Source organism: Dasypus novemcinctus, chromosome 7 (assembly GCF_030445035.2).
Source record: "Dasypus novemcinctus isolate mDasNov1 chromosome 7, mDasNov1.1.hap2, whole genome shotgun sequence".
NCBI classification, from domain to species: Eukaryota; Metazoa; Chordata; class Mammalia; order Cingulata; family Dasypodidae; genus Dasypus; species Dasypus novemcinctus.
In genome coordinates, this window is record NC_080679.1 from 44815846 (window position 1) to 44828783 (window position 12938).

Here is a 12938-nt window from a genome sequence, read left to right on the forward strand (position 1 = left end):
GTGTATAATCTTGGGTGATTTACTCGACTTTTCTTCACCTGTAAAATTGGGATAATAATGGTATCTAATACACAGGATGGCTATGAGATGACATGAATAAATATATACAAATCTTTTCACATAGTTTTTGGCACATAATAAGTACTCTTCAAATGCAATTCACTTTTACCCTTTTCTTCATTTATATTATAGAGTATTTTTATATTATAGAATTTTTGATGGATTAACTGACATAAATATTATGAATCCTTTGAAAATTGCAAAGTGCTATTTCATAGTATTTTGCCAGTCATGTGTTTAACTTATGTGCATTAGACTTTACACACTCAAGTACAAGAGCAAACCAAGCAAGACAAAAATTTGAAAAAGAGAGAGAAATGACAATTTACTTTTTCCAGTCTGTACAAAGGTCATGAACCTATGGATGGGAGACATGACTCTGCGTGTCCCGGTGTGTGTATCAGCCCTGAGTGTCTCTCACAGGGTGCTCAGACAGCTGGCTTAAATGTGATCCAAAAGTTTTAAAATAAACTACTTCATCTCTGGCTCAACTGAAGGTTCAGACATCTCTTCTCATACTAAAGGAAAACATGGCTGAGGTGGTTTTATTGCTAGATGGCAAGTTGTCTCAGATGTGACATATAAGCATGGCTGTACATGTGCTAGTAAAGTTACTTAAAAACTGCCCCTTTGGAAAACACATACACAAAAGCTCCAATTTGTAGCTTCTGCCAATTTCCATAATGTAAACTCTCCCACCATGACTATCAATGTGATGTCCAAGATTGCAGATATGGGAAGAGATGCACAGTAGCATACAATTATATCTACCATGTAGATATAATAGATGCCGTTGATCTTAAGATCATAGATAGTAGTAAAATAGTTAGGAAGTGATGAGCTTTTATATGTATTATTTTTGTATTTAATATAATTTATTATTAATTGTAAGTTTATATAACAATTTTTAACAATGGCTGCATTTTAAAACTGGCTTGCAAAATATAACATTTGGGTCTTTAAGTATAACATTTAACAGTATAAGTATAACATTTGGGTCTTTTGAGCCAGCAGTCTGCTCCAGCACACAATTGAATGAATCTAGCATCTTTACCATCAAGATATGATAAAAAGAAATCTGATGAGCTGGGGCTTCCTTAACTGTTAAGGTGCTGAGCAAAGTGTGGAGTAAGATCTTTTTTTAAATTTTTAAATTTTTTAAAAGATTTATTTATTTCTCTCTGTTTCCCACCCCCACCCCCCACCCCCCACCCCGGTTGTCTGTTCTGTGTGTCTATTTGCTGCGTCTTCTTTGTCCGCTTCTGTTGTTGTCAGCAGCATGGGAGTCTGTGTTTCTTTTTGTTGTGTCATCTTGTTGTGTCAGCTCTTTGTGTGTGCGGTGCCATTCTTAGGCAGGCTGAGCTTTCTTTCACGCTGGGCGGCTCTCCTTATGGGGTGCACTCATTGCGCGTGCGGCTCCCCTACGTGGGGGATACCCCTGCGTGGCAGGGCACTCCTTGCGCGCATCATTACTGCGCATGGGCCAGCTGCACACGGGTGAAGGAGGCCCGGGGTTTGAACCGCGGACCTCCCATGTGGTAGACGGACACCCTAACCACTGGGCCAAGTCCACCGCCAGTAAGATCTTAGTAAGATTGAAAAGTCATTAAATTTATGGTTGAAAGACATGTTATCAACAAGTTCCTATCAATGGTAATACATTGTTGGAGGAGACACTTAGCCTCTATGTTCAAAATGAGATAGAGTCTGGAAGATAGGTTACCAGGAGACAGAAAGGGAGTAGAGAGTGGCACCATAAAATGCTTTGAAATCAGCACCCCATCAGTGGGCCTTACCTTAGAATATATTGCAACCTATTTCTCCAATGTAACAGAGTTGGACTCATTTATAATTTCCCTACACATGATTCTTCTACCTATTTTATTTGAACATATAATTAACACTCTACCCATTAAAACTATGTCCCAGAGACTTAAATCTTTATATGATCTGTTCATATGATGGTTGAGTCCTGAATATCAGTAGAGTTGCAGCCGACGCCCACTCTCCAGGTAAACAGACTCTCCCAGGACAATGAACAAAATGATGATGATGGAGAACCCCATCTCAAAAAACAGAGAATATCTATAACTGTAAGCAAAACAGTTCCTCCCATCTGCCCCATAAAATGTAAGCCCTCTCTTAATCTGAGGCAGAGCAGGTATAACTATCACAAAATCCTCAAGGTTGAGAATGAACAAACATAAGGGGAGAATGAAACCATGGACCAAAGTAAACATTATTGTAGTAATGGAAGAACATGTAACATTGATATAAAGAATGGTTACCAGAGGTTCTGGGGGGGGGGGGGGGGGGCGGGGCAGGGGAAGGAATATAGGTAGATGTGATTTTTAGGTTAAGGTGTCAACTCAGCTAGGTAATGGGGCCCAGTTGTTTGGTCAAGCTAGCACTGGGCTAGTTGTAATACAAGGACATTTCATGGACTTTAATCATCTGTGAGTTGATTGCATAGATGGCTGGTTACATCTACAATCAACTGAAGAGATTGCTGTCAGCAAGAGTGACATCTCATTCAATCTGATGAAGGTCTTAAGGAGAAGTGATTTTAGCATTCAGAGAATCTCCATCTCTATTTCAGACATACAGCGTCTCCTCGGGAATTCAACGAGGACCTTTATCTGAGTCCCTGGCTTGCAGCGTGCCCTATGGAATTTGGACTTATGCATCCCCATGGTTGCATGAGACAATTTTATAAAATCTTAAACTATTTACAGATATCTCCCGTCAGTTCTGTTTTCCTAGAGAACCCTGACAAAAACAGTGGAAAATAGGGCATTTCTTGGACATTGGAATTAAGTGTGAACCATAACGTAAACTATAGATCTTGGTTAGCAGCAATGCTTCAATATTCATTCATCATTTGTAACAAATGTACCAAACTATTGTGAGATGTTATTAATAGGGAATGTGTGTGTGTGTGTGTATGTGGTATATGGAAATCATTTATACTTTTGATGTAACTTTTCTGTAATTTAAAAGCTCTTTAAAAATAAAATATATGGAAAACAATTTTAAAAATGCAAGGGATAAAATATGGCTATTTATAATTTTCTCTTTGTACACTACCATTGAAACTTAACCCTGCAGAAGTTTCCATTCTGCTATGTAAAAATGACATTGCTGTTTCTTAAAAAAACCCTCTAAACTTTAGTATATGCTTTATCATTTAGTTGTGGTTTATCATAGCATGGTCTACAGCTACTTTTCAGACATTTAGAGAGCATTTATACATATAATTAGCCTCTCAGAATTCAGAAATTTTGAAATGTGGTGGACAACTTGTATCTCCTATCTCATTTCCTTCTCTTGTCAGATTAGACTGTCCTAGTATAGGTTTAGGGCAAGGAAAGGCCTAAGAAGGTCTCTTAGGGTTAAGATATAGTAAAATCAGTGAGGGAATTTTGACTTTGAGAAGATTCCAATCTCTGAAGCACTGAGTCTTGTAAAAATGAGAATTTAACAGCACAAAAGGCTTTAAAGTTGGTTGTATAGGGAAGCGGACTTGACCCAGTGGATAGGGCATCCGCCTACCACGTGGGAGGTCCACGGTTCAAACCCCGGGTCTCCTTGACCCGTGTGGAGCTGGCCCATGCGCAGTGCTGATGCGCGCAGGGAGTGCCCTACGTGCAAGGAGTGTACCCTGTAAGGAGAGCCGCCCAGCGTGAAAGAAAGCTCAGCCTGCCTAAGAATGGTGCCGCCCACACGGAGAGGTGACACAACAAGATGATGCGACAAAAAGAAACACAGATTCCCGTGTTGCTGACAACAACAGAAGCGGACAAAGAAGGTGCAGCAAATAGACACAGAGAACAGACAACCGGGGTGGGGGGGAGGGGAGAGAAATAAATAAATAAATCTTTAAAATAAAATAAAGTTGGTTGTATAATTGGAGTACATTAGGCTATGTGGAATGCCTTTACCAACATCTGGACCCAATCACATTGTGCTTTTACCTGTACTGGGTGAATCCTGGTTTTGATACTTCCCACACCTTCCACTGTGGTGATGGCAGCTCCGTACAGAGAGCAGATGGGCACCAGACATGCTGTGGCTGGATAGTGGCTGTGATGGAATTATGTAAAGACAGCACATTGTAGAGTCATGGGGGAGTCAGTAACATAATTTGGGGAATTATTTGAGCTCCAAGAGAGTCATGAGACTGTACTTTCCTGAGAATATGGGGCAGACTAAAAACTATACATTTCTGGATGTGCCCAAGAAAGGATTTACATATGGCTGGTGCAGAATGTTGTGAGAAATGGGAAGAAAAAGGAGACATTTGTGTAGGACCTCTAAGAGACCCTCATTCTCCATTTTGTTCTCTTTCTAGGAAAGGAAGTCTTTTACTCATCAGAAAATGGTGTGTTAACCTACATAAACAACAATTTCTTGTAGAGATTCTCTTCTGTGGGGAGTTTTTCAGGGAGCAGATGTGGCTTAAGTAGTTGGGCACCTGCCTCCCACATAGGGGGTCCCAGGTTCAGTTCCCGGTGCCTCCTAAAGAAGATGAGCAGATGCCACAATGAGCAGATGCTACAAAGAATAGATGTAATGAGCCAATGTTGCAACCAGCAGATGCTGCAACCAGCAGATGCTGCAAACACCAGATGTCACAAATACTAGACATCGCAATGATACAACCAGCAGATGACAAAGCCAGTGGGGAACAGATATGGCTCAGGTGGCTGGGCACTTGCTTCCCAAGTGGGAGGTCCCGGATTTGGTTCCCGGTGCCTCCTAGAAAAGATGAGCAGACATAGTGAGCAGCAGACAGACGAGGGAGTCATCTGAGGGCAGGGAGTGGATCTTAAAAACAAACAAATAGATACTCTGATTGTCCCCTAGCCTGATTAAAACAGAATCTCTGGTGAGCTCAATTTAGCCTTTTAGGTCCCCAGAGAATTCCGATGTACAGCTAAGCTTGAGAGCCACTAGTATTCTCCCTTGCCTTGACCCTTTCTACCACATTAGAGACTGAATTAATGACAGGGCAAGTGTGGTTAGCACTGGATTCTCATCTTCCTAGTTGAGAATGGAGTCCAGACTTCGTCAGTCAAATTTAGCCTCTGAATTCTCACCCAGGCGTAGGGCTGTTCTCTTTTCAGGCATGGAGAATTGTCCCTCTCCTGGGCAATGCTTGGCTTCTCTCCTACCAGGCTGAGCATATGGATGCTGCCCTTGGTTCCATCAGCCCTTTGAATCATCAGAGCTGTTTGGAAGTCACCAGCTGACTAGCTTGGGACCCTGGAAGAGTGCTTGGTGAACAGGGCGCTCTGTATCAAATACCAGGTTGGACCGCAGGTACACTGTGGAGGAGACACATGCTTCTTATTTTGTGTCCCCCAATTCTCTCCCCACTGGAGTTTGCTTCCTCTTGATCTTGTCTCCCTCTCATTTCTCTCAGTGACTTTTTCAGTGTTCATTGTTCTCCTCCGTCCAACTCTTATGCCTCCTCCAACAAATAGAGGCTGAGCTCCCTCCACTCCTCGGCATGGTACAACTCATTCCAAGCTGCACTTATCTCATCTCCATTCCAGGCTCCTCTGTACTCTGGATCCTGTTCACTCTTGACTCTCCAAGGACCTGCCCTATCATCAGTTGTCCTCTTAACTTCTTCCTCTGTAGGGTCTCATTTCCCTTAGCCCAGAAACAAGTTCAAGGGTTTGCTGTGCTAAAGCAAATGAAACAAACAAAAACTTATGTTTCTCTCCAGCAATTAGCCCATCTTTCCCTTCTCAGTCAAGTTTTGTCAAAGCGCTATCTGCAACTTGTTGCCTCCATTTCCTGACCTTCCAGCCACTCCTGTACCAACTATAGCTGACCTTCCAGCCCCATCTCTCTGTTGACACTGCTCTGGTCACATTCTCATGGCACTGGGCCATTCTCTTGTGTTTCATATCGTTGACCACTTCTACCTTCTTGGAAATTTCTCTTCTCTGGTATCTCTCCTTCCATACTGCCTATTCCTCCTTGATCTCTTTTGTGGGTGCTTGCTTCTTTTGCCCATTTCCCTTTCTGTTGTTCTATAATGTCCTATACCTATAGGCTCTTCCATGGTTTTTACTCCCTTCCAGACTCCTCCTAATATCTTGGCCCTGTCACTGGCTGGTCCATGTGACCTTGAGAAAGCTACTTAGCTCTCTTTGCCTCAGTTTCCCCTATTGAGATAGTAATGTCTATTTCAAGGTTGTTTTGAGGACTAAATATGATAATGTAAGTAAAGTACTTTGAATAGTGCCTAACACACAATTAGCATTCAATTAATGTGAATTAGTTTTATCATTGTTATTATCATCTGTGCAGGTAACTTCCTACAAATGATAGGTCCAGATGATATCACTTCTCTGAGTAACAGACCTGTCTATCTAGATCTGTTGGATAATACCTTTTGGATGTCCCATAGCGACCCCAAATGCAATGTGTCCAAAGTTAAACTTCCACTTTCCTTTCTGCCCCTTTTCCAAGTTCCCTAACTTGTGAACTGTACCACCATTCCCCTGATACTTAAGTCAAAATTTGGGAGTCATCTTAGACTCCTCCTCCTTCACTGCCACATTCAACACATGAGCGAATTTATAGCCTTAAGTCAAGGTGATGCTGGCATGTAGCATGATTTCAGGTCTCATTCAGCCCTGGCAGTCAAATAACTCTTCTGAGTGCCTGTGGAAAACCTATGTCTTCCACCAAAGACTATCACTTCTTTGAGTTAAGGTATTCTAGCCTGACCCTCCTCCCTGAAAACCCCCACTGAAAAGCAAAGGAAGTATTTGTACAGTCAAAGAGAGCAGAGCTCTGAGGGACTAACACACCAGATATATTCTGATGAGAAGAAAGTCCACGGGAAAGATCTGGAGTTAGGGAGTTGTAGGGAGAGCAGGCCTGGAGGCAGCAGGAGTGATCAGAAGCTGGGGGAGGCGGGGGAGGTTGGAGAAGGCATTTTGGTATGAAAAGTGCCTGGGAAGAGACTGCACCCTTCCCAGACACGCCCAGGGGCACCAGCCACCAGAAAGGATACTGGATCTTCTTAGTCTTGGGGTCGAATCTGGACACCATCACTGTGCAGGCACCACAGCCTCCTCCTCCACAGGCATATTTGGTGCCTGTGAGATGGACTTGAAGGGAATCAAGGAAAAGAGGGGAGCAGGTTGCTTTGGTGGTTTTGATTTTTATACTTTTCTCCTTTTGGTACTGACAAGAAGTAACAAGTTTCTTTGAGTCTTGTAACAAGTTTGCCAAGGTTTGTTGCTTAGAGAGATTCTTCAGCTTTTGTGTGTGTGTATAAAGGAGCTCACAGATGATAGGTGAGAAGAAATCCTTAGAGGTCCCCACTCCCTTATTGAAACTCTTGGGGCAGATGCATTTCTCCATTCAAAAGTTTTCAGGTATGCAGGGAGGTAAGAATTTAGCAATCCTGTGGGTCTAGGGCAGGACCTTGTAATCCAACACATGGAGATTTCTACAGAGAACCATACGGGCAATCACACTCAGCAGAACATGAAGATGCAAAGAGTGTCCCACGAGTTAGGTCAGATTTTGCCTCCAAATGCATTATGAAAAAGCCTGTTGAATTTCAGAGTTGTGGAAAATGGATTCTGGACCAGGCAAAGTCATGGAAGTGATGGGGGATGGTGAGTGAGTAGAACTCAGAAATATCCCTCTGTGAGGCTTAACTTTCTTCCTTGGTAATGTAATGCTTTTACTTTCTTTTGAAATAAGAGAATATTAACTTAATAACCATGGTTCCTGAACCAGAAATACCAGTCATCACTGTGTGTACCTTTTTTCTGTATATGTGCATATTTCGCAAAGGGAAAACAAACAACATTTGTAAATCCCCTGCTTTCCTTCTATATTAACCTATTGGGATTTGCTTGGGAACTTGTCCAGATGAAGTTCAAAAGGGATTTCATGGGCGGAGGTCATAATTGCCTTGGGTGGAGGTTAAGACTAATTTTCATTTTGGAAATTGCTATCTGGGAGAGGTAGCACATGGCAGGCACCCAGAGGAGATGCACAGCTCCCTCCTCCATCCTTCTGTGCCCAGTCTGAGTCAGCTATCCTGTCTCAGGGCTCAAGACTGCTATAGAAAATAAAGTTTTTCACCTTCAGGCAGACAGCTGAAAGTCATAAGGGGAATAACTTAGTTCAGGGGTCCAGGAGCTTGAATTGAAATTCAAAAAAACATTATTCTTGTGGGGAGGTGTTTGTGCAGGTGTGATGTATTTATTAAATAATATACAGTGTAGTGTGGACTTAGGAGGGGCCCATGGTTTTCACCTGACTGGTAAGGGATCTGTGGAACAAAAAACTTTCAGAACCCCTGCCTTAGAGTTCTCCATTTCTTAGGGCATAAAAGGCAGGGAAACCCTTTGTCTCTGCCTTTGATATCCTGAAATATGTAAGTAAAGGACTCTCGGTGCTATTTGACTCAAAGACGGAGGAAACTTTTTGCTTCTCCAGATCTTAAAACAATTCTTTTTTTAACGTTGCCCCTGAGTGAAAAGTGAAAAATTTATTAGATTAGTTGATATTTTTCTCTGGACACCAAACAACTAGTTTGAGATCCACCCCTTCCCCTTGCCAGAAGCACCTGACTCAGTTACATCCATATCCTATAGACAAATCCTCAAGGTCATCATGAGGTAGAGTGGCCAGATAAAATATAGGATGCCCGGTTAAATTTGAATTTCAAATAAAGAGTAAAGAGTATTTTAGTATACGTACATCCCACACATTCCAATTTGAATATAACTGAATGTACTATGTTTTTATTTGTGAAATCTGGCAACCCTACTTGGGTGAAAAATGAACACTACATCAGAAGTCTGATTTTTGCTTTGTCACATACGAAGCGTTTTTTCAGTGGCTCCAAGATACACAGCCCTGCAGCATATCCAGAAGAAGTTACCGCCAGCCTAAACAGGATGGCCAACGTGTGCAATTGAACCTGGACTTTGCATGGGAATTTGGCCATTTGTCAATGAGTCAGCGCCTGCTCTATGCCAGGCCTTGGGAATGTGACATTGGGGTCGGATCTGGTCCTTTGCTTCAAGGATCTCTTCGTTTCCTAGAACTACCGATTTTCCCTCCTTCATCTCTTGACACATCCTCCCCGTCCCACTCCCATCTCTTTACCCCCATCGGGCTCAAGGGCTTTCACTTCCTGAGAAGCCCTGTGCTCTCTTGCCTCTGGTGCCCGTACCACTGACCGGAACACCCTGGTCCAGTCCTGGGTTTGGCAGGTAACCTCCTGTGCCGCCCTCGTCTCTTCCTTCCCCCCGTTCCCCCGCACGTTCCCCATCACACTTCCTGTCTTTGCCTTTTTGCTGGCAGTCCCCCCACTAGTGGGAGGGCAGGGGTTGTGTCTCTTTGGTTTACTTCTGAACACCTGGTGCTTGATAAAATTTGATTGAATGAAGTATGAATTGTGAGAATTATCAGGGCCTCTAGGTTATGTGAAGAGTACAGGAAAACAAGGGCAAACATGTAAGGGTGCCTCTGAAACAGCCCGTTTTGCCAGTTTTGCCCTATAACCAGGATCTCAAGGAGATTAAGCAACACTACCGTGCCATGTTTCCTTGTCCGGGTGACTGGGGGCCGTTTTCTCTCTGTGATGCATCATTTGGTTCTGCAGACCAGATTGCTTAAAACTGGGCGCAGTGGTATTGAGGGAGAAGTGACCTGGGGCTGTGCCCCAGCATGTTTGGGCAGGTTAGCTGGGGTGGGTGGGGTGACGCAGTGGGAGGCTGTGGGCCTCCAAAGGGTTCCGTGACTTTGGGAAGGAAAGGGGTGGAATGGTGGACACGAGATGGGGACGCTTCCAAAACGAATTTTGCTCTTTGTATGACCATGTCCTGTTCTGGGAATGAATCCAAGTCAGCAGCAAATTGGCCTTTTTTGTGGGAGCCTGAAGTTTTATAATGTTGGGGACCTGCTTTAAGGAAAAAATAAAAAAAATATGAATGTAAATATGGATACAGAGCCTTGGAAGGAGTCATGGGAGTGCCGTGAAGGTGGATTAGACCAGTCCTAATGCATGTGGGTTGCTAACTCTGGCAGAAAATCCACAGAAAATCCCACAAATATTCCTTTCCTATGTTGACTATTCATTAGAATCACCCACTTAAGGAACATTAAGAATAGAGTCCTGGCCCTACCCCAGAACTGCTGACTCCGTAATCAAAGATTGGGAGTTTGGAAGTTTCAGGTGATTTTTATGCACCTAAAACTACTTATTTGTGATTTTAGGCACCAGAAAGAAATGTACAAGGGGGAAGCTGGGGTGCTGGGGAAAATGGGAGGCTGGGTGGTTTTGCATCAGGCTGGTTCTGACTGTGCTTAATTGGGAGACTGGATTTTCACTTTACCCGTAATATAGACGCATTTTCTCATTTAAGGATATCTAGAGAAGGCATGGTAAAGTGTCTGGTAGAATTAGAAATGATATAAAAGAGAAGTGGTAAGTTTTGCTAATATCAGGATTTTGAAGCTGGATGAATGAGTTGGTGGAACCAGTGTTTGGGGAGTGGGGGGAGGGAGGACTTTTTTTTTCTTTTTTCTTTTTACAGCCCATGCTAGAATAGTAAGTAGAAATAGGGACTTTAGGAAGCAAAACTGGTTAGAGTAGTAAGGTGATCGGGTAGGGCATGAGCATGCAGGGAGTAAAGTAGTGATAGGTAGAGTCTGGGGAGTACAAGCCATCAGGTACAGACTATTTCTTAAATAAGTTTGGCACAAATAAAGAGCAGGAAGAAATGACGTAGTGTTTTTAGATTGGGAAACAAGACTGAAGTGGGGAAGGAACTGATGATCCTAAAGAGAGGAAACAAGATTGTTTTGCTCACTGGATCCTCAGAGCCTCCCACAGTCTGGCACTTAGGTGCCCAATAAATATGTATTATTTACTTTTTATTTTGAAATAATCATAGACCCACAGGAAGTTGCTAATAGTACAAAGAGTACTCCCCCAATGGTGACATCCCACGTAACTGTAGTACAACATCAAAACCAGGAACTTGACATTGGTACAATGTCATTGATTAACATTGGTACTATACTGTTAACTAGACTATGGAGTTTATTCAGACGTCACCAGTTATACTCACTTGTGCTCACTTCTGTCGTGGGTAGTTCTTTGTGATTTTATCCCATATATGGATTCGTGTAACCAGGACTACAATCACTCTCTCATCATGGTCTTTGTCCCTTTACGGTCACACCCACCCTCAACAAATTATTTTTAAGTATTTACTGAAGGTCTTAGAGGAATGGGGAGAGCCCAAAGATCAAGATCAGAGTTGGAGAGCAGGATGTGACTAGCTCTACTTTGGAATTCTGAAATACACTTAGAAAACTTTTATTTTCTCTCATAAAGATTATGAAAAGTATAGGATGAGTCAATCAAATGCCCTGTGGTAAACTAAAGTTAGCAACAAGCACCCCTGAGCCTTTGCTGGACAAGAATTTGGCTAGACATTTCCCAGGAAGACTCCCAAATAGAAAATCATCCTGGGGCATAGGGCTCAAAAGTCACAAAATTATTTCCAAAACCTGTACACTCCTGGTTTACTAGATGATTCTTTTGATTTTGCTCAGGGAAAAATACATCAAATACAGCACAAGTTTATCAGTTTTAAGTGCATTCTCTGAAATCCAACTAGAGTCTGCAAATCTTACACAACGCTAATTAACTAAAATAAATACAGGATGAGTTTCTTGAGAGGTCTTAGCATGTTCACTTTTACCACCCAATCTAGATCAATTACAGTAAAATATAAGGATACGGACTTTCCTCAGGTAGAACAGTAGATTGACTTCGGGAACAGCATTCTTCTCTATTACCTATATAGTGAAATGAGAAAAGGGATTTTAAGAGTGTTATTATATCAACATGTTTCTGCAATTCTGTCCATTGTTTTGGGGACACGTTTTTGATAGGTGGTGGCTTCAGGGCTGGGGAATAACAAAGAAAACCTTTTCTAACACTAAAAATCAGAATTTTGAGGCAATTATGGAGTTCTATTTCAATATCTCTGAATTTTCCAATATATATGGTCATTGTAAATTCTGGATTGTTTTTCCTCAGACTTACCTTGAAAGGATCTAAATGGAGAAAGAGATACATGGATTCCAAAATTAATCCAGATAACTCATGGTCATAGAAAGTAGTAAAAAAGCTTAATAAGAGAAGATTTCCTAAAGCAAGGACTTTTACTTCCCTACCTCTGCTACTAATTCTGTGCCATCAGGGAGTCACTCCTGTCCCCACTCCCAACCACACATGAAATAGAGGTGCCATTTTGTGAAGAAAAAGGTGAAGGGGGTTGGAGCCCCAGCTTTGCCTGTCACGTTGCGTTCCAGGCTGCTGCTGCCAATCGATCAAAGTGGGCACCTGCCATAAAGGTCCCTGCCCTCCGAACTCTGGAGTGCCCAGGCAGTTCATCTGCTAGGTCCAGTAGGCAAAAATAGAGAAGGAAGTCAGAGAGAAAATCACCTGCAAGGGTAGAAACACCAACCCCCGAAAAATAACATCATTCCACTCAGAGTGGTTTTTTAATTACCCCAGAAAAAGCCAGGAAGCCCCAATATCTTGATACATGATTCATACATATTCCAAATCTCCTTCTGAGTTCTTAAAGATTTACTCAGTCAGAGGTGGGTGTGGCATCCCTGCAGTATAAGAGTGGAGAATCTTAGTGGGTTGACAGGACAAAATATGGTGGCACTGCAAAAACAAAGCATTAGAGCTATCTATAACATTTTGAGTGGCTACAGAAATTATTTCCAAAGGTGGGAAATAGATGGGGTCTGGGAGTAATGGTGGGCAAGTCAGAACTTTCCTCCTGGAGCCGCCATTT

At 42.4% G+C, this 12938-nt stretch overlaps 1 protein-coding gene across 2 annotated transcripts in view; it reads right to left on the reverse strand.

The window, feature by feature from the left end:
- The window catches only part of LOC101443649 (aldehyde oxidase 4-like), a 69801-nt gene that overhangs the window by 53663 nt on the left and 3200 nt on the right, over nt 1-12938 (reverse strand). For both annotated transcript variants that reach the window (XR_009186511.1, XM_012525331.3), the window contains exons 2-4: nt 11865-11922; nt 7097-7193; nt 4035-4143 (exon numbers count right to left, since the gene is read on the reverse strand). Coding sequence is in view for 1 of the 2 variants with exons in the window: in XM_012525331.3 (XP_012380785.3) it covers nt 4035-4143; nt 7097-7193; nt 11865-11922 (264 nt within the window). In the remaining variant the exon portion in view is untranslated. The remainder of the gene's footprint in view (nt 1-4034; nt 4144-7096; nt 7194-11864; nt 11923-12938) is intronic.